A 26089-nucleotide genomic window follows, 5' to 3' on the forward strand; every position below is an offset into this window, starting at 1 on the left:
AATAATAATAATAATAATAAGAAGAAGAAGAAGAAGAAGAAGAAGAAGAAGAAGAAGAATGGTGTTCACGCGTTAGAGAAGGCATCCTCTGACTGCGTTTCTGCATGTCTTGCCTCTTATGAAAAGCCGCTTCTGTAGTTTTATACCTGCGATTCGTGAATACCTTGATTCCTGCCGACTACTTCCTGCTCCGTGCGGTGTAATACTCTCACTGAGTACCTGTGCGCTACTTAATGACCCAGGGCATGTACCACTTGGTCACTGGGTCAAAAAAGAAAGAATAAAGACGAAGCGTGAGAAAGTAGTCTGGCCACTCGAAGTGCCTCGTCAAGCTCCCTAATCAACCCTCTGCACTTGTACACAGCACAACTCCGTCTCTGTCTGGTTACTTCCATCATTGTAATCATCGCAATAATCATCATAGTAACCATGATAACACAAAAGCACATCCGTCACCAATTACACACCCATAGTAAGGAATATTGCCAATCGCCTTAACGTCGTCACTAATCTCCAAAAGATGGATGCGCCGTCAATTCTCTCTCTCAAACTTAGCCGAGTTCCCTTTATAGGCGGTTAAAGAACGTGTGTTCTCAGGCGCGTTACACAATTAGCCCCGAAACACCTTCTAAATACATTTGTCGCCTCTAAACCGTGATTTGCTTCGAAAGTACAGAAAACAAAAAAATATCAGGTAAAGCTAGAATGAAAGGTGATCCCTTGGGGGATAATCAATGCCGCTTTAGCAGAAAACGGTGCTCTCTTACGATTTCATGAACGCCAAGAACAAGCGCCGACCAACCATGCATCCGCAGTTGATAGCGCACAGTCGAGGCTCTGTTGTCACAACCCTGCTGTTCTGTATGTCCCGCTCCCTCTCCCTCTCTCCCTCTCTATTGTTGCAGCCACTAAGCTTCAGGTGCCGTGGCTTCTCGCCAGTTAGGCTCCCATTTCCCATCCGCCAGCAAGCTGGAGGAATGCGGCTCCCATCCGTGACACTTGGCTTCCTGAGCTAAGGCAATCGGAGATGCCGCCGTTCTTGTTTTCTGTGAACGTCAGCAGACACCAATGCGGCGGTTTCCAGTGATGGAACACTGCCCTGTTGCTTTGCGCTTTATTCTTGCGCTTTATTTTGTTTGATCGCAACTGCCTCGGCGGCACATTTGTTAGAACACTTAGCGTCCTCGCCCTAGGCGTAAAATGACTACTATCCTGGGTTTAGCCAGCGTATCATCTTCATCCGCCCTGGATTCTTAGTGGCTACGGTGATGGCTGCTAAGCACGACGTCGCGGGATCAAATTCAGGCCATGGCGGCCGCATTTTGTCAGGGCGAAATGCGAAAACACCCGTGTACTTAGATTTAGGTGCACGTTAAAGAACCTCAGATGGTCCAAATTTCCGGAGTCTCCCACCACGGCGTGCCTCATTATCAGATCGCGGTTATGGCACGTAAAACCCAACAATTTATTCTTTTTTTTTAGATCTACATCGTTGCGCACGCACTCCTGCCACGCAGTAATTTTTCTCCCTACTTCCATGGTTATTCCGATCACAAGATCGGCGGATCGATTCCAGTAAGCAATGAAATTCTGACGACGGCGAAATGAGGAAACACTCCCGTAATTTGCATTCAGGTGGGCATATGAAGAGCGCAGGGCCGCCAGTTTAAGCCGTCATCCTCCGATACGGCACCTCAGCCACTCAGAAGACGTAGAATTTCCGGGAGATCTAATCGGCTAATTATCCCATAGCTATTCCATCGAACCAGGTCTTGCCGCGCCACTGGGCAATCTCCAAGGTTGTCGTTACGCAAGGCTTCACGATTTTGACTCCGTGGCACGAACTGAAAAAAAAAACTGTGTCGTCGTTTTCCAAGATTCTCGGTCACAAAGGCACATCTACTGCGAACAACGCAAGGTGCTCTGAAAGGCGCTGAGCGCTGATGGCGTTTTTATATGACTGCAAAACGCTAACGACGCGATGACACGCAAGGTATGAAATCACTTATAGAAGTTTCGTCACTTGGCAAGTAAAGCTTAATTTTTGGCGTCACGCATCGTCTGTAGCCCGATATAATCCTTCATGGTTCTTTTTTTTTTAAATAATTGTGTGTGTAGGAAATGTTGGAATCGTGGGTGGTGCTTGCTACTCCTTCTCTCCTAGGTAAAGAGCACATATCAAAATGCACTAACGCAGGGTTCACATAAAGTTCAAATTGGCACAATGTACAGTCGCGGACAGAATATTATGGACCATGAAATCTGAGAAAAAGCTGAATATCTCCGCAACCTCACAACGCAATCTGGTATTTTCATTTTGGACCTCGACTAGAATATGCTAACAACGTTGTCGTGGGCAGTTTTACTGGTTACTGCTACAGGCTGCTCGGGAATTGAACGTTTTCGGAGATCCCGTGGTCCATTTTATTCTGTCCGCGACTGTACGTCACAACATTCAGAATTTGCACAGCATGCAAGTAATGTCATTTAAGATTATGGAGCAGTCACTTGCAGGGCACTTGTATATCAAGGAAGCAAAGTGTACAGTAAAATATGCACAAGGTTACTTCATGTATGCAAGGTTTCTTGCGTCGCTATGTGATATAGTTATTAGACGGGTCTCATTTTCAGTGTGTGCCGCGCATACTAAACTACCTGTCTCTGTGTTGACTGGAATGCGAACAGTGACTACGAATAAAAAAAAATATTCAATCCAATTCGAACGTCCTCTATTTTTTCATAGAGAGATGGCAGATTGCACATCTGTATAAACCTGAACGCAATCTCTGGAGGTACAGTAAACATGTCGCAGCGTTGATTGTTTCACAGCTGTTTCTGCAAGGTCGCATATACGAGATATGCCCAGTACTCTGAATCCTCGGGAATTGATAGCAACCATGGCGAATACTCGGCCCTTGCCGGCCAGAACTTATTCTTTGGGACACTGTACCTGTACATTTGCTTTCTCGCGTGTGCATGGGCACAGTTTTTATCAGTTAATTACTGAAGAAGCGGTGATCGGCATGCTGTGTTGTCAGGTGAAAATAGTGGCCGCATGTCTCAACATATATCAACGCCCGAAAGGAACATTGGCGAGCATCTGCGATTACTAAAGCCCCTGCCGTTGCAGATGGCCGAATTCAGCCAAAAGCGGTCGAGAGCTTCCCCCGAGGAGCGGGATAGATGATGAAGTACCGCGGGGCAGGATACGCCATTCTTTGCCGTATGACTGCGCAATGGACGCGAAACAATGATAATGTTGAGCAGCCCCATTTGTTCCAGCAATGCGTCGCAGAACATTTATCACCACGTTAATGTTCTTTCCTGTGTACTTGAGTTGTTCACGTTAGTCCTCTGTCAAGGACAACATCTAAGAACTTGTGCTGTCGAACATGATTCTGAGGCTCCCCACTTATTACAAGACTTGAATTTTTTGGGGAGTTTTCTTCTGAATGGGAGAAGAGAATTTTTTTCGTATGATAGCCACGCCTCGAATAATTAAAGAATTGTTGATGGCATCTAGGTGTTGTTGCAGATTCTACTGTATAAGATGTACGTTTGATCTCGAGATCTATATGCGCAGATATTCAGCATAAATTGAGTATCTCAGGGAGACAGGCAAGGCACTAAGGCAACCTAGACATAATACGATTGAATAGAAAAGGACTTGACCTACTTCCTTACATAATACCATGTGTCACCTACTCCTTGCTCTTTTCGTCAGCTGTGTTGCTGAATACTGTCCTTTATTTTAGAAAACTTGCGATCCAAAGCAGAGACCTGCCAGAGATGTCCGACTGAAGCAGGCCGGTTAGAGTGTATCTACTTAGTGTATCAAAGGCCGCTTAATACCAAGAAATACAGCAACAGTAATTTTTTGCACATGGCCGTTCGTGCTCTAGATGCGTGACCAGAATCAAGATTACGTGCGCGGTGCAACGACGTCTGCGGAAACCTACCACTTTACTGGACAGCTTCTGGCCGTTTCCCCGCCGCCACTGAAACCTGGCACGAATCAATTTTCATATTTTTTTTAAATATGCAGCTGGATTTTGCAGAAGCAGTCATGGCATTACTATAAGCGCTGTTTATGTTATCGCCAAGCCCAATGTAGCCACATTGATGGAGGCAAAGTTAGGATGAAGTGTTTTATTACATTGATCACGCGTCGCGAAGTGGCCAGTGCACAATAAAGCTCAATTTATACACGCACTTGTGAAATGAAGGTAGCATGAAAAGGCTACTACGGTGTGAATGTTACCGAGTTGATCAGCACTAACATTGCTCCAGAGATGTTCTCTTTCCCTTTTGAGGCGGTAGGAAACGGAACACATAACACGGCAATATTACGAAGTACAATTTCCTCACCACAGCTAGGCATGTAAATTGCGAAAGGATCACTGGAAAGCCTAGGAAATGATTTGGCAATAGTAACCGTTCAATCAAAATGGCAACGCTCATGTTGTTGCAGCTTTCGTGCTTATTCAGCTCAAATTGTGCGAACCATGTTTATTAACCACCGTCACCAAGAGAAGTCTTAATAGCTTCGAAACGCACGGTCCATACGTTATGAAGTGTTCTAAGTGCAGTGTGCGGCAAGGTGCGCGCATGCAGGCTGTGATGATCGGTTTTCCCATAAAAGTCGTCTTTTGCGCAATGACAAGCACCTTACAAGCACGCAGAATTCCCGTGCAGCGCTGCTATCAGTGGAAGGAAGGAAGGAAAAAAACCTTTATTTAAGGCCAACGTTAAGGCCCAGTGAAGTAGAGCGCCTGCCCCGCTAAGGCTCGTTGTTCATCCTCCGAGTCCGAGTGAAGCCAAGCACTCCAGGAAGGAGGGGGAGGATAAGGAAAATGAGGAGAGGTAATGGCAGTGTTACATGAGTACAGAATGTGTTCTGCACCTGCCCTTATCTCCGGACAGTTGGGGCAGTGAGCTGTGCTACGCCAACCGAAGTTGTAGAGCTCGCGCTGGCGGCTAGGGGCCAGGAACTGCTGGACGCATATGGGACCTGCGAATAAGGTTCCACCCCATCTGGTGCCAGCGCGCACCAACCGCCACTAAGCGCTCAGTTCAAAAGTTGATTCTCTCTCTCTGTAGAGCATTAGTGGCGTGAGAAGAGTGTTCGTTTGAACATTACGAAGGACATGTGCTTGTTCCGTGTTGAGTGAGGAGTGAGGTTGGGGCAAAATAGTACGGTTTTCCTTGATGTTCTTGTAGTAATCAGCTATTTGCGCTTTGTACGTGGCAGCGTCTTCCACTGTCGTTGGATTTGGCCAGGGAATCGAGGGCGCCCGGAGATTAATTTCGCGGGCACGTTGATGAACCAACTCATTTCCCTCGATCCCAGCATGACCAGGCACCCAACGCAGGGTGATTGTAATGTTCGGTTTGCGGTTACAGGATTCTGTTAAGATGTCATGTAGGTGTGTTTCCAACAGTCGTTGTTGTATGTTGCGAATGGCTTTGCTGGAGTCGGTATAAAGGTTGATGTTACTGGAGTGGTGCTTAGTGAGTAGAGAGGCTTCTTGTATGGCATATATTATCGCGTGAGTCTCCAGAGTGGCTATGTTGGGAAGGTTGGAAAATGGCCCAGCTGTTTGGATGATCGGTGCTGTCTGTCCAGGTGTATATATTGCATACGCGTATGATCCCATGTCAGAGCGTGTGGCGTCCGTGTATATCGTGATGCATTTCCTGTCTATGTGGTGATGTTTTGCTTGCGCTTGACGTCGACCGTCATGTAGGTGTGGCGTCATATTTTTTGGTATACTTGTAAATGCAATGTTGCGTGGTAGCGGAGGGCTTTGGTTAACTGGTGTCAACTGGATAGGGGCGATCCCTGCTCGTTTCAAGATGTCGCATCCTTGCTCCGTACAAGACAATCGCGCTACTTGTCGGTCTCGGTGTTGTTGTGTTAGTTCTGCGAAAGTGTGAAAGAGGCCCGTTTGTTGAAGGCGCTCATTTGAAGTGTATATCGGTAGGCCCAGGGCGGCCTTGTGAAGGGTGTTGAGTGAAGATTCGAGTTTTCGAGCTTGTGTTTGTGTCAGTGTTAGGAATGGGGCGGTGTACAGAAGCCTACTATACACGAGCGCAGTCACGAGCTGTGTTGCTTGTTCTTCTCTCAGTCCGTGTTTTTTGCTAATGATTCTTCGCATTAGGTGCGTGAGATTTCGGCAGTCTTTTTGATATTGTATAACGTTAGAATTGGCATTGTTGTTGTGATTTATGATAAAGCCGAGTACTCGGCACGATGTAACCTTTGGTATCTGCTTGCCTAATAAGGTGAGTTGTATCAGGGCGTTTGTTTTCTTTTGGTAATGTGTTCGATTCATGAGGAGAAGTTCCGACTTTTCTGCTGAAGGTTCGAGTCCGGCTTTATGTAAGTGGTTAACTATGGTCTCGACGCCTTTCTGGGGGGTCGTTTCGACGTTCCCTCGAAATCCGGTTTCGTACCATAGGGTAATATCGTCGGCGTAGAAAGTGTGGTGAAGGTTAGGGATTGTGGATAACTGCCTTGATAGCGCTGTCATGCAAAGATTAAAGAGGGTGGGAGATATAATCGATCCTTGAGGTGTTCCACGGGAAATATTGATGGGGGAGGAAATTGACTGCGCTGCCTTGAAGCGTGCTGTCCTCTATCAGTGGAAGCCATGCGATCAACTATCGCGCCTTCAGTGCATGCTACTCTCGTCACAGCAACGTGAAGCAAATGACAATTTCACGAGCATTGTGACTGAAAAGCCCTGCCGCATTCTATGCTGCACAGAACCAAGTACGCACTTCGAAATGTAGATGACTGTTGTCGTCTCTTTGAAACGGGGCCACAACAGGTGGTCACCTAGCCTCCTTGACATAATCAGGTATGTACACCCTCGCTTTCTTCTTTTTTAATATTGTGCGAGCTTCGACAGCACGACATGTCAGCAGTTTTGTAGTGACGAGAAAAGGCGGGATCGGCGACAGTATGCACGGGTGCTCAAGGCGATTCGTAGTTCCAATGTATACTGCAGCGCTGTTCTTTTCATGGGTGCTCGTCGCCGTTTAAAGGCCGTTAACACGCCGTGTGGTCGAGGCTCGCGTGATATTAATAAAAAGAAATGCGAGGGGGCTCATTCGTCGCGGTCTAACATTTTGCTTGTCTCCTCCTTGATATTTCTGTCTTCATGAAGGACTCTACAATTATATTGTAGGTACCTATGCTTTTAAGCGATCCGGTCCTACCAATCTGTTCCCTGCATTTTCTCCACCAAAAACCTAAACATGTCTCGCTTACCTCGATTGCTGACCAGTTAATGCTTGAACCCGTTCTGAATCTCAGCGCGCCTGTGAGGTGGACTTTTCCAACGGGTCTTGTGAGTAAATATCTTAAATCAAGAAAAGGGCTGACAGATGGAATAGCACACTGTGGTATAAAGTTTGTAAACAGGCACCTTATCCCTGTTTACAAACTTTATACCACAGAGTAAATATCTTGGCATTCCATTACGATGTGCCGAGTACTGAATGTTTGTTACAGTATGCTTTTGTTTTCAGGTATCCAGCTCGGGCCTCAAATAGCGAGGCACTGCTCTTTGCGTTATCGTGCTGATTTTCCCTCCCGATTTCTTCCTTGCCTTATTCGTAATCCTCCATTCTGTTTCTTTTTGTTTCCCTCCTCTGAACCCAATATACCATCTCCGTATCTCTCATTTTCGTTTTGACGACTGCGTGTTGTCAATTTACGCTTTCAATTACCCTGCACTTCGTTGTCAAAGTTTGTCGGCCCATTCCTCCGTTCCGCGTCCACGCTTTCGAGGTACAAATGTTTGGGCATTTTAGCCAACCGCCTCTTTTTTCATCCGTGTTCCTCCCGAGTCTTTCTTCAAGATAAATTTTGCTCCGTGCCTCTCTGACTTCGAAAGAGGCGCAACCCACGTCGTACAGAAAAATTCCCTCAGCGCTCAGCACGTGGGCGATTCCCGAGACGCAACGCAGCCAGATCCGATCGTCTCAACTCGAATGACAGCTATGTACGGGTATCACGGTAGGTATACACCGCCGTGGGCGCATCGCCGCCGCAGTTGCAAACTGTAATGTAGCCGAGCTGCCACTTAAGACGCATTACTTCACTCACCTCTGACCGCCGCCGACCAGCGTCTTGTAATCAGCAGCTCGCCGGGGATTGAGGCGCGATAGGAGCCGCCTCGCCTCGAACGCGGCTCGCAGCGTCTTCGCGTGCTTGCAGAATTGCGCCATTTTCCTTTTGCCGCCGTTTCAACGTGAAGCCACGCTGCTTCCCGAAGCTGTTTTTAGAGCCGCCGCGCACCCCTCTGTAGCTCCGCGACAGCTCCCCGGTCCGGTCGGTCGCTTCTGGGCTAGTGCGGCCAGCTGAGCAATCCGAGAGGCAGCGGAGGAGGAGCGGAGGAAGGGCGCAAAGCGTCCCCATGGCGTCCGTGATCCCATGGCTGCGCAGAGAGGGACTTATTTTGCTTTTCTTCTGCGCAGAGGAGGAGAATGGCGAGGAGGAGACGGTGCGTGCAGACGCGATAAGCGTCCCCCAAATGTATACGGCAGTTTGGTCGTTTCGTGTCAAGGTTTCGCCGTTGTCAAGCGTGGCTTCGCCTAAGTGGTCCTCTAGCGTATCATGGCTGGCGGTCATGGACGTTTGTGACAAATGTCCGAGCCTGCATGAAGACTAGAACCCGTACATTAATGACTATAATGTAAACAGCGGCGTACGGGCAAGTTGTTTTTTGAATGCTGCCATCTTTCTTTCTTTCTTTCTTTCTTTCTTTCTTAGGTACATGTACTGCCTTTAAAAGGCACAGTAAACAGTTACCGTCCAAACAAAATCGAACTCATGCATACTTTGTTGCACCAGACCTCGATCTTCTCTTCTGACCGCCTCTTCGTCGTTTCGTCTTTGGCGTCGTTCTTAATCGGCTTTATGGTAATGAACGCAGAATCTGTTGAATGAAGCACATGTTTTCTTTTTTTAATTTTAGCATGAGCACGTACGGATGTCGTGCACAAGAAGGAAGAAAGGGGGTTACCTAAAATTTAATTGTGTGCTCACTGCTGAATACGGAGTATTGGGATAATACAGAGTATTCGGCTCTGAGCAGCGATTTTCATTTGGATGCGGAATATTCTAGTTAGCATTAACAACTATGCAATAATCATCTTAATTTAGTGGATACTGTCGATGTTAGCAGATCCGTTCCTGCATTCAGAAAGGAAGTAACATTACTTTTTGACCCAGGTTGAAGAAACCGTGTTGCCATTCTGCAGTGTTTATATGTCTTAGTATGACCTTGTAAGCTGCATTGTTTAAGGTTCCTCTTCTTATATTTTCTGTGTACTGGATATGCTACCATTGTTAACGCCTTGTATGAGGTTGGTAGGAACGCTATCAATTTATTTCATGTAATTCATGTACTCATTACTTTTTTGGAGTATATATGACAACTTGTATTGTTCTGAATGGCTCCTGTTCGTATTCGCCAGCCACTCCTACTATCCGGTTTCATGACCCGGGGTGCATACATAGGCCTCATCAGGAAAACACGCTTTGCCTGTTTCCTTTTGTCTCACCTCGTTGGCATGATACATTGTATATGTATAGATATGGGAATAAAGTCACGTCAAAGCTTCGCTGCAACACATGACAAATGGCGCACATGGAAGCGGAGATAGTACAGGGGAGTATCTTGAGCACCCTGGACCCGGTGTGTCGGCGACTAGCGCTACAAAGATCACCAGAACTGTTTAGAACGGAGACAATCTCCTCCTTCATCGGGCCACGTGTTCTCAAAAAGTAGTCGAGTGCTGTTGAGCCCATTATCGGCATGTATCGAGTAGACCAGCACGCGTCAGCGTCTACGTGAACATATTTGACTATGCAGAGCGGTTTCACACGCGCACGTGCCTAGGTAGAGTCTTCAACCTGTCATTTATCCCTGTACCCCTCTCCGCCTCCCCGGACGGCGGCAAACTGGATTTCCATTTTGACGAAATTCCCAACCCTCTCTCTCTCTCTCTTGTCGCTATCCGAAGAGGAAGCGCTTTGCGCATGTGTTATGTAAGAACACAATTCGTGTCCACACGCTTGTGTGCTGTGGTCCAGAACCAGTCGGCCACGTGGTTGCCAGTTGTACGTTGTGAAATCTGTCCAAGGGAAATCACAGCGGAGGGCAGAGGTCTAGTTTTTCACCCTTGCGGTAAGACTGCGGCTGCTTAGGTCGAAAATCAAAGAGGATACCTTTAATGCGACACTTCCTATTGAGCAGCTGCCTTTGAAAGAGAAGCAAAAGAAGAAGTAGGAGAAAAAGTAAAAGATTAACAAATTGTCCTATGAGTGTGATTTCATTGTCTTATTCTGTTGTTGAGTAGGCACAATTTATTTTAGGAAAAGCAGAGAGCCTTGAAGCTCGGTAATAAAACATGTCGGTGAAGTAAACTACACGCGCATGCGTTGCGAGCTTTGATTTGTAAAATTTTTGTAACATTAGAAGCTTCAGTTTCTGTCTTCATAACTTTGCGCTTTCATGCGATATTCACGGGGGCACCCGTCTTCGCTGGCAGAATATATGCGACCTCTCGAAACATGCTGTCAAGTACAAAACGATGCTTTTGTAACAAAAAAGCACATTAAAAAGATATCTCAGGCGGTGCGCCTAGATAAGGCGGAGACATACCCAGCGCAATTTGTATTGCCCCCCGACGCAACGCACGCATGGAGTGCTACGCCGATGACAGCCCTGTCCCGACATGTGCAGTTTACTTTTTCTTTTCCCCAAGTCCTCGCTAGCGATGTCGAAACACGTTTTCTTTGTTGTTTTCTTTCTTTTCTTTTCTTTAAACTGAGCGCCTCTGCAGCCTTCAAGGATTACCGTTCACGCGCTCAGCCATGCAAAGGGAAAACTTAAGCGCCTTTTACACAAGTAGTTAGCATTTACCGAAAGAATCACAATTTCAGCATGGTCAGCTCGAGCGAGAAGTGATACAGAAAAAAAAAAGAAGTAGGTGGTACTTGGGGATGCCCTGCTTAGCCGGCTTTCAAGCAGAACATTGGTTTTATATATATATATATATATATATATATATATATATATATATATCTTGTCTGCTGATGGCATGAGTGTTGACCACACGCGCACAGCCTTCTTCGTTTAGCTGTTGTGTGACGCCCGCTGACATCCGCATCGAACGGGGCCAGAACACATAACGAACAACAGTGTGTCGTCCATGTGATTATACTAAATTTCACAGCGTCTGTGCGCTGCTCCGATCCAGTTCTACATTGTTGTGAAGCTGAGTGCAAGTGCACCGAGCATCGTGCGCGCAGCTGTATGCCCCAATATAGTGCATCAAAAGCAAAAAAGCACTGATGGAAATAACGATATTTAAAACATACCGCATAGATCTTCAAGCAGTTCTGATTGGACCTGTGCTGCAATTATGAACAATTTACGTCTTTTTTTCCCCCCTCAGTAAAGTAGTAACGGCTGCTTGTTTGCTTTTGCTCTGGGCGTCAATATGTTGTCACGCCATGGGTTCATTTCTTTCGTTGTATTTCCCGTTTCATTGCTCCAGGCACATTTCATAAGTAGCCACGCAAGTGATTTTCCAAGTTTGATAGACATGAAAAAGTTGATATTCTGATATCAGACGTTTCTGTGGGCTGTTCTCTCACTGAGTCTAGATTTTCTCAACTTTGAAAAAAAAAACCTCACTGAAGAATTCACATTCTCAACTCGTTCTGCAGCTGCACGACTTTCATGAACATAAATATTTAATAAAGAGCGGTGAAACAAAATTTTAATTGAACAGCATCAATTGGCGCCTGAAGGGCGTAGGTTAGATGGACGTATCCATTACGTCGATGCCCTGTTGAGAGAAGGTGGTGTAAAAACAGGTGATAATAGTCCTCCGGAATATTGTGGGCTTCTAGGTTTCGCCACCACAAGGAATCAATAGATCGTTCTGGTTTGTCTGTAAGCGTACTAACCTTCACGTAATACCGGCTTACCTACTAGAGACATGAATTGCAGTAACAACGCTGGCAGCGCTTTCTCATGTCGTTTCGTACAATTCATGTTCTTGCCGAAGAAAAAAAAGACTTGCATGTTAACGAGTACGTCGCAGCCAAAAGTTTACTTCAGAAGCTGAATAAAATATACTTCGTTTGCTGCAATGATAGCAGTGCGTCTTCTCTGCTTTAACGCTGCGCCACCAGATGGTGCCACTATTCCACCCACTCACGTTTACGTCACCGGTAACCGATATTCCGCCAAGGGAAGCACGTTTACGGACGAGCTAAAACCTCGAGCTCGAGGTTACGCAGCAACGTATGGCCGTAGGACGTGGACGTCCTTGACAAATGTTAGTGCCTGGAGGACGGTTCACGTGTCTTTTTCTACGGACTACCATGCAACCGATAACGAGTGATATGTCCTGGATGCTTCAGAGGCATGAGACGCTTTTCTGTAGCCGTCGCTACATATTTCTGTCCAGAACAAGAAACAATTAATGCACCTGTTGTGCAAGGTTGCATCCCGTGTTATCCCCTTGCGCACATAAGGAGAACTCGAATGTAGTGGTTATGCAAAGGCAAGGATGACTAGTCTCTCTACTACTACTATCTCTACTAACGACATTATTCCACTCATCTATATGTGACCGTAAGCAGACAAGCACACTCACTTTGCCGAACGTATTCTTTGCACTCTTATAATACCTACACCACCACCACCACCACCACAACCACCACCACCACCACCACCACCACCACCACCACCATCATCATCATCATCATCATCATCATTTTATTATTATTATTATTATTATTATTGTTGTTGTTGTTGTTGTTGTTGTGGAAACATAAAACACACAAAGGAAACAGGGAGGGGGCAAAATGACAACTGCCACCAAGAGGGGCACTACGCCTGCACGAGGGAATGAAAACATGAGAAGAAAATAGGAAATAAACAAATGACTGAGACACGGACAAAAGAAAGTAGGAACGCGGAAAAAATGGCTGTGAACGGGAGGCCAACTCAGTTTCCTGCATGAAAGTGAGCAAGGCTCTAATGGGCCTGGTCGCGTTCAGCAGCACTCCCTCTGGGAAACAGACAAACGTCAAAGGTCGCACACTTGAGTCCAGTCACTCCTACAATATAAGGCAGAGCGGAATAAGACACAAGCGCTACCATTGGCTGTATATACTTTGCTGCAAAATGTGCATGCTTTAATGGGCTATAAAAAACATTTCACGTCGTATGAGAACAAGGGCTTACTAAACAAAAAGAGGAACAGAACATCATGAGAACTTTCGTGATAATGTACTTGTTAAAAATAGGGCTTAAAAAATAAAAAGAGAGAGATGTAGTCACCTCAGCAAGTTCTAAATCTTTTCAGATGAACTCAATTTCTCTTACAAAATCTGTGTGTACATCCTAGTATTGCGAGGATCGATCCCCTTCCTCGTTTGAAAGCAATGTTTCTCTTTTTTTAATCCCACGTGAATAGTACTGAGGTTCTAATTCGGCTCAATGAAACAAGGGCTGACACGCACGATTCCACCAATTCTTGGCCAAACAGAAATCGGGTGCAACAATTTCATCGCCGCATGCTTAGCCAGGTAGGTGACAAGGAGCCCCGGAGGTCCATAAATATGTGTCTTATGTCTTATATCTCTTATGTATATGGTCGACAATCGCTGCCTCTGGTAGGTTTGTGCAGCCCGAGTTCTGCGCTTGCATGTGCGGGTATGTGTTATGGTACTCTCTTAAACACATATTAGTCACTTATTCAATGTTGCAGAGATTATATCCTACGTATACATATAATTAAGTGCTTCTATACATTCGTTTTAATCAATGGACAGACACAATGGAAGCTCGACTATGTGTATATTAGATTCATTGTTGCTTGTAAGTTTCATATACCGTGCATACCTAGCTCTGTACTTCTGTGAAAATGAAAACTGTTCCCTCTGAAGAAATATATGTATCTTCATTTGTGCATCAACTTGTCTTTCTTTTTTTGCGTATTTCAAACCGATGCACGTGTTCTTTATATTTCCGACCTGCTTTACTGCCTCCACATCGGCTCTGCTGGAGGCAAAAGTGAGGTAGAATTTTCCGTTCATCAAGCTTCTTGTTCTATTCTAACGCGGACATATACGACAGAAACAAGGTTGCTTAAACAGTGTGACACTAATAATACACTGCGAATATTTGACACTTTATTAACGTACAAAGAACGTTGGAGAAGACTCATAAGTGTAGTATCTTGCGACTCTCTTCCCTCATGATGTGTTTCTGGACCTTTCCGGATACTGTCTTGGGAAATTCGCTCACAAACAGTACATATCTTGGAATCTTGTAGTGGCTCAACTGAAAAAGAAAGTACGTTTCCGCCGAGAAGCGTAGCAGTGACTCGATTCTGTATTGAATAATTTAACACAAGAAGATTACCGACCAGGCTGATATTCTAATCCAATTGAACCAATTTTAAATACGAATTCAAACCTGATATCAACATCCTGGATGCTTAGGGTCGTGGTCAAAAAGCCACTATGCGGGCTTCAGTGGGACCACAGTCCAGCAATAATTGCAGGAGCAGCCAAATTGCACATAAATGAGCAACACAAGCATCTCGGAAACGCAGCATAACTATAAGTCGAAGAGAGCCTTAAACATGGTAAATGGTGTCGTTAACATAAAGGGCAGGCAAGGGATACACAATATCACAATAAACAGAATATGAACACTAAGTCCATACACTCCATAAAAAACTACCACCCGATATAAACTAGAATAGTAGTACACTCATACCAAAAGCAATGAGCTGTAACTCTTCAAAAATTATTACCCTGCATTAAGGAAAACGAAACTTTGTCACATTATTTTTCAGACCTTTGTCCATTTTTTTTCTCATACTCTTAATGTCTCGGCATACATTTCACAGCGTAGCTCTTTGGCGCCCGTTCCCGCGTTTCGCGTCGAGCCTCGCCGTCGTCCCTCGCCGTAACCAGCTCCGTAGCCAGGGCCAGCGTGCTGCTCTAGCTGCGCGCGCTCCTGGCGCCGTCTTTCGTGCACGATGCAAGCCTTGCTCTGTGCGGCGGCAATCAGAGCACCGGCTCGGACGATCGTCCGACTCGGTGGCGGCTGATCTCGATTATGTGCTGCTGCCCAAGCCGAAGCGCATAACCGCCGCCGTTCGCCACTGCGTGTACCCCCCTACCCCCTCCTCCGTGTCGGCGACCACGTGTGAGCGCGCGTTCTCCGGTTGCCGAAGCGCCGGCTCGGTATCAGCGGATCACGGTGCGCGCTTCCCAAGCCGAAACGCAGAGCCACCTTCAGTTGACTCGCTAGCAGCGTCAGCGGCGTCAGTCAGTCGCTGCCATCTCTTCGCTGCGCAACGTTCCTATGCGCCTACGCGTCGCCTTCCGCGACCTCTCGATAAGCGAGGCAGTTGCGCCAAGCTACGCTCCATTTGCGGCGGCTGGTGCGAAATGTTCCGCACGAGACAGATTTCCGAGGCTCACAGGCGATTTAGCCGAAACAGCTGAAGAAATGCGCTCAAATTGCGCATTAGAAAGCAACGTAATCGTCGGCAATTTGTTTTTTCCCTGATCGGAGAGCCTTGAATATACCATCTCGATAAAATTCTGTGTGCCAGCCTTGTAAAATAAGTTGCGCACTGCTGCACGCATCGCCTCTGCTGTTTCGTATTGTTACCATCCAACGTCATCGCGTTTGAGGTGGGTGCAGAAGCACTTGCGCCAATTTGTCATGTCTACTGTTAAGCGAGAAGTGTGATAGTGTGCATCACCGTGCTTCGACATCAGTTTTCTTATCGGTCGTTTATTGCGCAAATAGTACAATTGTGCAGTGATTTAAGGTATCGAGCCGCATTTTTCACGCGAAAGCATCAAATAGCCCATTGAGCGAAAAAGCCGGCTTCTATCGTCTAGGCAGCCGAAAAACGACACCCAAATTTCCATTGGCTCCGAGGGCACATCACGAATGCGCCTCGACGGAGCAGACCAGACGAAAGGGTACCCCTGCTGCAACGCTAGCGCGCCAGCCGTTGCGTGAGGGGAGAGGGCATCAGCACGATGCCACGTCACCCTCGCTCTCGCAAGCCTGTGTTATGCACGCGTTTCTTGCTCGCGCAAGCTCTCGCCTGCGTTCTTACTGCGCCTTGGTAAGGCCAAATAAAAACCCGCCAATTGTCTTAACACGCTCCCTTGCCCGCAAGGGGTTCATAACTCTAAGAACCACTCATCAACTTTCAATTGGACATTAATGATTTCGCATTCACAACCCATAAGGAGTGCTTAGGTGTCCTCGGATTTCTTCCCTCTAATTTATACTTTCAATCAACTCCTGAACTGCACTCTGCTGTCTTTCAAGGACTTTCGCTATTTTGTCTATAGTTACTCGCTCGTCTTCTGGTGAATGCATGAGCGGCCTCCTTGTTGGCATCAGTCGCGGCGGCCCTTGGGCGACCACTTCGAGGGTGATCTTCAATGCTTGTCTGGACATACTTAAAGATGCCTGACCCATGTTCTCACACTGCTCGAGCTCGTTCACGCGCTTACATAAGCAAGATGAAGTATCTTAAGAATTTGTGCATCTAAAATTTACGCTTTCATCAAAAATTATATCATCACGCGTTGACGTTACTAGACGTCGTGTGCTGACATTTCGCCTAGCGTACCAATGGAGAGATTATGTAAGCCGGTGACCATAAATACTAATTTATTATTGCGGACAAGGTGGCGCCACGTACCACCAAACACCCATCGTTGTACGCTTTCACAACAGCGAGAAAAAAAAGCAAGACAGAGCTGGTCATTATTTTAAGCACGGCCCTCGAGCATCGAGCACTAAAAAGAAGAAAAAAAAGAAAGAAAAACAGCACCACAGCATACACAAAGCGGTATAAAATGTCATAAGCGGTATTCTCAGGTTCATTTAAGTGAAACGGTAAAAGAAAACGCAGCACTTGGCGTCCGCAATTAGTACATGTGCGCGGTATACTCCAGGCTTGAAGATGACGAGTATTGCAAGTAAATGTAATATACGATTTAGCTTTGCACTATAGTGCCTATGAAGTTATCTTTTGTGAGACTTGTGCACGGATATATAGGAATGACCTCTAAGATAACCCTAAGAAACAGCAGTAAATTTACGACTCAAATTCGCACTCAGAGTTATCCATTTAATCTGATAACCACGAGGTACACGTTTAACTTGGTATCACCGCGCGGCGGTGACACGCACTTTAAGATGGGCGCCCGCAATGAGAATACGTTTGACATACGATCCATCTGGTAGCCTCATTATGCACACGGCAACATTAGATTGTAGTTTCTGTAACCACGAGCAAGAGGCATTGTCATTCTATATTTCTCCATCTGTAGTTAAATTTATGCTGGTGTTTGCCGATGCTGCTCAAGGTATTCAACTAATTTTTCTTTTCCAGGAAAACCATATGGCTGTATGAAAGAAATATTCATGCACAGCTGAAGTACTAAGCCTTTGCATAGGTCGTTCGACCAGATATCTAAATAATGATTCATTAATATAGTCGGAGACTAGGCACTAGATAGCCAACAAATAGCTTTCAAACTTTCTAGACTGGGAAAATGTGTTGGTCACGAAGGTGCGTTGTGTAATACGTGGCAGTCTTTGTTTAAATCTCCCTGCGTCATAATGGATAAACAGGGGAGCCAAACATCAGAAGCCTTAGGCGCGAGAGCAGTTCTCAGAAGTACCGGCGTCAAGTACTTGAAAGGATACAAACCGTTCTTTTGCAAAAAAGTTTTATGTCCTCCTGGCTGAGGCTAAATCCCGGCTTCAGCTTAATCCACGCACAAACTTCCTCCTTTTGTTCTTCGCCCGGGACACCAACCACCTGTGAGCAGTTACAACAGGATACTGAGTTTCCAGTTTGATTAATAAGCTTTGAGAGTGTGAGATACCAATAATTGCAAAAAAATAATACATTAAAATTCACAAGACCAGGTTTAGATCAACGAAAAGTTGTGTCGGCTCTGACAGCTAGCTCACGGAGCCTAGGATCTGCTACAAAGCCTTCTAACCGCATGATATACAGTATAGTGAATAAAAAGGTGTATAAAATTGTAGTTTTCTGTAAAAATGCATTAAATGCGTACCTAATAAGATTTGTTGTTGATTTGGATAACTTCGAAATGGGTGTGCGCCTGTGAATCAAAAGGGACAGAGTTGGATAACAGCTTGCTTCTGGACGGTGCCGCAAACCTCTCCTTTCATCTTTGCTCATTTTATGGTGATCAAGCGGTTGTCTACCTTTGCAAGTTTGTGTGCAAGTGGGCGCGTGTCCCTCCTTTTTTTTCTTTGCTCTTCTCCTTTGACCTCTTGTTATATATTAAACATATTAAATCTGTAGTAGCATGCCAAGCCTTTTGCTCTGCTAACCTCCCCCCATACCATTAAGATTGCCCTCAGCAGCTCGCGCGTATTTCGGCGTGGTCTTTTTGGGGGGGGAGGGGGGGGGAGGGGGGGGTATACGCAAGTTGTCTGCACGATCGGTGGGCTAGCTCGCACCACCCAAAATGAAAAATAAAAAAATAAAAAAATGTTATATATTTTTGTTCGCAACTGTAATTGTGAGTACCTCTTGCTATAGAGGAGATGCTTTTGGTCGCAAATATAATTTCTGACTGTCGCTGAAAATTTTCATTCTGTATACTGCTGTGCCCGGCGGTTGTTCAGGTTGGACGTCGCTCCGGCGACATGCAGTTGTCATGCTTCAGGCTACGATTCTTCACACCTGTCAACAGCCCAAATTACCCTGTCCACGCCGGAGTGAAGGTGCGTACAAGGCTACGCTTCTTGACACCTGTCAGCCGCACAAACTGTCATGATCACGCCGGGGATCGCAGTCAGCGTGCGTTCCCCCTACTTTCCCTGCTTGTGCCCAGTGATGCGAGGGCGTTTCCGACCCCGGTGCACCGAAAGGGGCCTCAGCTCACCGACGCTGTGGTTGGTCTCCTGACGCCATCTGTCTCCTGACGCCGGATTGGTGGAAACCATGAACAATGACGACGCAGGCATAAAAAAGCAGATCCGGACGGCTGAGGAGGAGGACGCTCGGAAACAGTGTGTGACTCGGACATGCTAAGACGCTACCATAGTGTGCTCCGATAGTTGGAGCCGTTTTGTAATCTCAACGATGTACCTTCTTGAATATATTCCTTTTTTTTTTCATTCTCTTAAACGTTGCTGAGAACCCTTTCTCCCGGCATCTGGCACGGCACCATCGATGGAAACTTCGTTGGCCGCACGGACCCCCGACTTCGCAACAGTGGTAGTCAGCGGTGAGATTGACCTCACGGAACTTGGGACGTGCTGTCAATCGCAACAATACCGAGGCAGCCTGGAAATTGGGCACTTTTCTTTTTCGCATATTCCACGTCCCTAAAGCACTGAAGCCGACAGTGATCCCTTGCCCTCCAACCAACAGCCTTATAGACCCACTGGTTTCTTGTCCATATTCCCCGTAGTTGTTGAGACCACTTATTTGAGGAAAAATGCAGGCAACCAAAGTAATATGGTGGCCTTCACTGGTAGAAAGTGCCACTGTCGCAGTAAATGAGTTCGAAGCTGAATGAACCGCTAAGTACTGCTGACTTTCTTTCGCACATTCTGTCTCCCTTAAAGTCCTGAAGCCGACAGTGCTTTGCTATATAATTAAAAAAAAACGCCTGGTTACTTATGTAATGTATGTGAGTTAGAATAATTTCTTTTTGTCATTGGAGCATGCACTAGGTGAAATATATTGTAGAAAGACAATTATATATCAAATATGCACTTGTGGCAGCCATGCATCGTGACTGGTTCACGCCAGAAACAGTATAACAGTATTATGTCAAATATTTATAAAGTAAATTGCCACCTTTGTGCAATTCTATACATAAGTTACATTATAATCACTATAAGTTAGCGAACTATAACAAAATACACGATGCTGATGTGAATCCAGCGTTGTGGCAGTATCTACAACAAGAAAGTTATTTGCACGATAATCCTATAGACAGGAAAACCATTTAGTCTTTGAGTACTGTTATAGCTTGCATACCTTGTAGATTCGTGTAAGGGCCGCATCCCCAACTTGGCAGCCCAAAATTTGAAAGAGAAATTTCAACGGAGAAGCAATTGCGTTCGGTACCCCGATGCCACGCGTACACGCCGGTGAATTTTAGCTCGCTGAGTACTTCTTCAAGCCGGTACGAAGTGGCAACAGCTGCGCGTTGACGTCTGATGCAATGGTACATCCGGGCATCCGGGATGTGCACAAGTCAAGGCTACGCCGGCACCATATCGACGGAAAGATTCGGTCCCGTGTAAAGGCCGCACCGCACCAAAATTGTGAAAAAGAAGTGTGGCACTTGCATGAGTCTATAGGGTGCATTTGTGACTTCACAGTCACATTAACCATTACCTTGAGCCGACCAACCACCACTGCTTTGGCGCTCAATGACCATAGAAGCATTTGTGCCATAAAGCTGAATAAATTGAGCCAATCACAGTAGATGAGGCAGGAATACTTACTCTACTATTACATTTAGACCCCCCCCCCCCCCATAAAAAAAAGAACTGGACCTGACAGTATCTCAAATCATTTCTTAACGCGATACGCAGAAAGGCTATCTAAATACTTGGCTCATCTTCAATAAATCTTTATTAACCTGCTCCCTTCCAACTGACTGGAAAAAAGCTAACATAATTCCTGTGTATAAATCGGGAAACAAAGCTGATCTCTGTAACTATCGACCCATCTCATTAACTAGCATGGTATGTAAAATTCTCGAACATATCATCCACAAACAGATTACTCTGTACCTTGAAAAAAAAACATGTTTTATCACCATTTCAACACGGATTCCGCCGAGGACTATCTACAGTGACCCAATTAATAAAACTTATCCATGACCTATCCTCAAGTATCGATCACCAAAAGCAAACAGACTTAATCTTACTTGACTTCTCCAAAGCATTCGATAGAGTATCCCATCCAAGAATGATTAGGAAGCTTCAGATAAAAACAGGCGACGGACCAATTACAAAATGTGTTGAAAATTATCTCCCTAGCAGGACTCAGCTTGTCGAAGTGAATCACGAGTGCTCAGAAATTACCACGGTTACCTCCGGTGTTCCGCAAGGTAGCGTCCTTGCCCCAATCTTCTTATTTCTAATATTCACTAATGATCTGCCTGGTATTGTCAGTACTAACATAAGACTATTTGCTGACGACTGCCTAATTTATCAAGAAATCAAGTCACCCGAGGATCACGATATATGGAATCATGCGCTAAATCAATAACAGACTGGTGTTCCAACTGGCGAATGAGTCTTAATGTAAGCAAATCAGCCGTCGTTCGTATTACTAGAAAGCAGAACGTCTCGATACACCCTTACGCTGTTGGAAGCACTCGATTGGCAACAGTTAAAGAATATAAATATCTTGGCCTATTAATATCAGACAATCTCATGTGGTACTCATGTTAAAACCGTAACATGTAAAGCTTTAAAAAGACTTTTCTTCTTCCGAAGGCGCCTCAATCAAACTACACCAGAAATTAAACTACTCGCCTATACCACATTCGTTAGACCTATCCTAGAACACGCAAATCTCTCTTAGTTTCCACACAACAATAAACTAATAACAATGCTAGAGAGAGTGCAGAGAAAGGCAATCAGATTTATTTACAACGAGTACACCCTAACTGCCTCTCCATCCCAGCTAATTAACAAAGTCGGATTACTCGCTTTACAAGATCGTTCCAAACTTGCTCGTCTGAAAGTAATGTACCAACTACTACATAATATGTTGTTTACAGATAGCTCCCGCTATTTGAATAAATCTGAAACTAAGCAAACACGTCACAAATTATCGTTTTAGTACCGACTGTTTTAGATTTTCATTCTTTTCACTCGCAACCAGAGAATGGAACAATTTACCTTCACATATTTTCCTCACTCCATCACTAGAAGCCTTTTTACAACCTTATGAGATTCACCTACATGCCTCGCAGACATGACTTGTCCACCTTAGTCCATTGTGTTGCAAATACCATTAAAACTTGTTAATTGTTGTTTATGGTTTCCTTAAGCGATTCCCTTCTCTGTAAAAATTGTATAATCCACAAAATAATTTGTAACCTAATTCACTTTGCACCACTCCTTGTATTTGTGCATATTGATGACGAACTCTTGATGACTAATATTGCATGTTCTCCATGAACAACAGCATTGTAATAATTTCACTACTCCACAAAAAATTAGTCCGCCTGTATACTCACTCTTCGATTTTGATTTTTTGTATTGTACGTTTCTTGCCCTCCCTGCCATAATCACTTCTTGCGATTATAAATAAATAAATAAATAAATAAATAAATAAATAAATAAATAAATAAATAAATCATCATCATGTCACATTACCAAGGTCCTAATTTGTATTAGTCGACACTCGCCTGCACTTCCTGCACGGCGGGGTGGGTGTAGAGGAAGTTCTCGACCTCCTGCGGGTATACATGCTCATCTCCGCGCACGATCATGTCCCTCATGCGACCCAGGATGGACACCCGACCGTCTTCAGCCATCATGGCGCAGTCACTGCATAATGGGCGAGGCCCACTTTGTTTCCACCACTTGTGTGTGCAAGCAAACTTTCGCGGTAATCGAAACAGAAGTACACGCAAGAAAACAGACTGCTCTGCTAGTTTGTACATGTTCATAGCTAAAAACCAAGCCGCGAAACAGCACAGGGCAAGATAGACAAAAAACAAGTGCTCGTGATCACCTGTCTTATTGCCTGGTGCTAACAAGCAGTCCAGCAGGACAGGTGATCGTGTGCGTGTTATTTTTTTTTTTTTTCGTGGGCACCTACTAAACCGCCTTTAATCGCCTTTAATTACTTTTCTGTTTTTTTTTTGTGTCTGTGCTTGGTTGTTAGCTATGAAAAGCGCACTCGTAGTCTGGGTCACTATCAGGTGGACATTATCAAACAATTCACCACTTTTTGTGGCCCCTCTGCATACGTTATCTTTACTGGGCACCGAGACGTCACGTCTCGTGCAGTACGTTATTTCGATTATGTTCTGTACCCGAACTCAAAATTAAATTATGCAGTTTGATGTCGCAAAAATACACGCGGGATATGAGGGATGCAGTAATCGAGAGCTCCAATTCAATTCAATTATGGGGGTTTTACGTGCCAAAACCACTTTCTGATTATGAGGCACGCCGTAGTGGAGGACTCCGGAAATTTCGACCACTTGGGGTTCTTTAACGTGCACCTAAATCTAAGTGCACGGGTGTTTTCGCATTTCGCCCCCATCGGAATGCGGCCGCCGTGGCCGGGATTCGATCCCGCGACCTTGTGCTCGGCAGTCTAATACCATAGCCCCTGAGCAACCACGGCGGGTATCGAGAACTCCGGATTCACTTCGACCACCTGGGGTTCTCCAACGTGGACTCAAGTCTCAATACATGAGCTTTTTTTCATACTATCCCCCTTTGAAAATAGGCAGCTGTGGCTGGCAGTGAATCGGTTACATCGTGTTTCAGCAGCAGAATGCATTACTGGCGCGGAAAGTGTCTGTGAACCGTTTTAGCTTTCGAAGAGCTATTATGGTGAGGTTGCTGGGATTTCACTGTCAGGCTTTCCTTTTGTCATTGGTGCACACAGTTGTGCGAAGTTAATCCGGCACTTAGTGCGCAGTTACCTCTTTTCAAGAATAGGTAAATTAAAAGAACATTATATCATAGAAAACGCCATATCTGCATACTACAGTATACGTCGGGGGCGTTTATTTAGGTTTTCACCAATGGAAGCCGATCAACGACAATGGGCAAATATTGCATAACTATACAGACACTCATATTTTGCATAAAAATTTCGTGGTGTCCTTGTCAAAACTTGCAACAAATTCATTTGAGTGTGTGAGGGCACGGATCTGATAGGCATAAGGAACGTGTAAGGTCTAGCTTTACTTTTAAGCACGCTGAGCAAGTACTAAGCAGACCTGACCCAGTGTGGTACCAGCCATTGCGTATGGCTTCCTTTGTCTTCTTGTCTTCCTTGAAGTAGCCCTTGAAAACCGCGTAGCCTCGGACACACAGCTCGCCCCTCTGAGAGGCGGGAACAATCCTGTTTTTATCGTCCACAATCTTTACCTTGAAAAGAAATCGAAACAAAAAATTATACAGATTCAACTCCAGTTTACAAGATTGGCTTGGTAGAGAATGGTTGTTATGAGTGATACAAGTGATCTGCTGTGTTAGGTTAATGCTTTTGCGACATGTGTATTTTATATGTACATATGGGTACATATGTAGTGGTGCCAGGAGCATATACCTAGTGGCACATGCCTTTTTAAAGGCAACACTATTGGACAAGCGACTGTAGCCTGAACAGATGTTCATAGTTTTGCAAGTGCTACTGTGCTGTGCGGTGACAGTATGCGGCGACAGTGACCGACTGTGATTGTATGTCTCTGCTCCTTTCGTTCGTTATCTCTACTCTGTTATCACTTTACCTCCCCTCCCCTCTCTCCCCAGCGTAGGGTAGCAAACCGTATCTTCCCCTCTGGTTAACCTCCCTGCATCTACCCTTTCCTCTGTCTCTCTGTCTCTCTCTCTCTATTAGCGCTGGGAATGCGCGCATGCCCAGACACCGGCGGGTACTTTGGGCGGAGAGAGTGCAATGCCCGTGTTTAGAGCATTCTGAGTGCAACCTGAGTATAACGGGCCCGCACATGAGCAAACCCAATGCACTATCGCGTTTAGCTTTGTTTTGTTCTCTTTCTCGACGTAAGTTAATTATCGGGTAAGATGAAATGAATACATTATTTCAGCCGCCCGACTGAAGCGATTACTTTGTATGGGAGCCTAATTTAGGATTAAGGTGTCAGCGTGTAAATATAAGGGATCTTGGCGTCAGCTGCACATGTCGAGGGTTATCTTGTTTCACGAAAAAGGCCAGATACCCGTTGCAGGAAACCGAGTTGAACTCGTCAAGAATTATTCGCATTAAAATATTTCCCTTTAATATTCGTTCGCGGTCTGAAGCTTTGGATGTCGTGTACTTAAGTATGCAATATATACCATTAGTCAACACTAAGTTACGACTAAAATCATTAAGTTGGTAGATAAGAATTAACCCTGCGGGATCGCATATAGTCTCGCAGTCGAAGAAAGCATTCGCTTGCTCGTCCAGAGCTTGCGCTTCGATGAAGATGTCGTTGCCTTGAAACCGTCCTTATCAGAGCGTTTATCAACCCGACAAAAACTGTCCTCTTATTGCGCTGAGATTTGCCTGTCGTGCTCATGCAAACGCTAGCCGATCGGCTTCAGCGAGCGTCGAGTCTGGCTGAGCCAGCCCGACCCATCTGAAGTGCAAATGAAAACGCGGACGGGTCGGGTCAGTGGTCCGAAGCCAGCAGTGATTACTTGAAGCATTGTCTTATATCTGGCCTCGACGCAGGCTATCGCAACAATCTCGACCTGTCATGTACGAGTTCACGTAAACACTGTCGGGTCGGGTCGTCTGAGGCCGACTTCTGATTCGACCTGCTCCTGTCGGGTTCATGTAACCGTAGCCTACGAGTAACATTGGTGCCAGTACGTGATTTTTACATGGCATAGCATATACCATTACAAAGTTACCACTAGATTATTGCAAAACTATTCGACATTACATATCTTTCTTTCAAAGTTATTCAACGTTACAAAGTTATGTTCTTGTTTCTGAAGGAACAAGAACACCGATATTCGAGTACCGGCTTGCACGGTGGATAACGAAAGAGAAAAAAACATGGATCTATAAGACTTCTACGTAGAACAGGGGCGTCATCGGAGATCCCTCTTCAAAACGGGCGTTCCGTTTGCGTTCAGTTTATCCTCGCGCGACTGCCCTAGGCCACACCGACGTCGTCAGCCCCGCACGTCGGCGCGGCCTAGGCCAATCGCGTTAGGCGAAACTGAACACAAACTGAGCGCGCGTTTCGAACAATGACCTCCGATCGCGCCCCAGGATTGCGGAT

The 26089-nt window shown here is 45.5% G+C and overlaps 1 protein-coding gene across 1 annotated transcript in view; it reads right to left on the bottom strand.

Moving 5' to 3' along the window:
* LOC126521803 (uncharacterized) overlaps window positions 1-26089 on the bottom strand; it is a 60690-nt gene that overhangs the window by 19474 nt on the left and 15127 nt on the right. The window contains exons 13-17 of the mRNA XM_055066112.2: window positions 24076-24221; window positions 22517-22658; window positions 17803-17913; window positions 14265-14381; window positions 8117-8256 (exon numbers count right to left, since the gene is read on the bottom strand). Coding sequence (XP_054922087.2) covers window positions 8117-8256; window positions 14265-14381; window positions 17803-17913; window positions 22517-22658; window positions 24076-24221 — 656 coding nt within the window. The remainder of the gene's footprint in view (window positions 1-8116; window positions 8257-14264; window positions 14382-17802; window positions 17914-22516; window positions 22659-24075; window positions 24222-26089) is intronic.

Source organism: Dermacentor andersoni, chromosome 6, assembly GCF_023375885.2.
Source record: "Dermacentor andersoni chromosome 6, qqDerAnde1_hic_scaffold, whole genome shotgun sequence".
NCBI classification, from domain to species: domain Eukaryota; kingdom Metazoa; phylum Arthropoda; class Arachnida; order Ixodida; family Ixodidae; genus Dermacentor; species Dermacentor andersoni.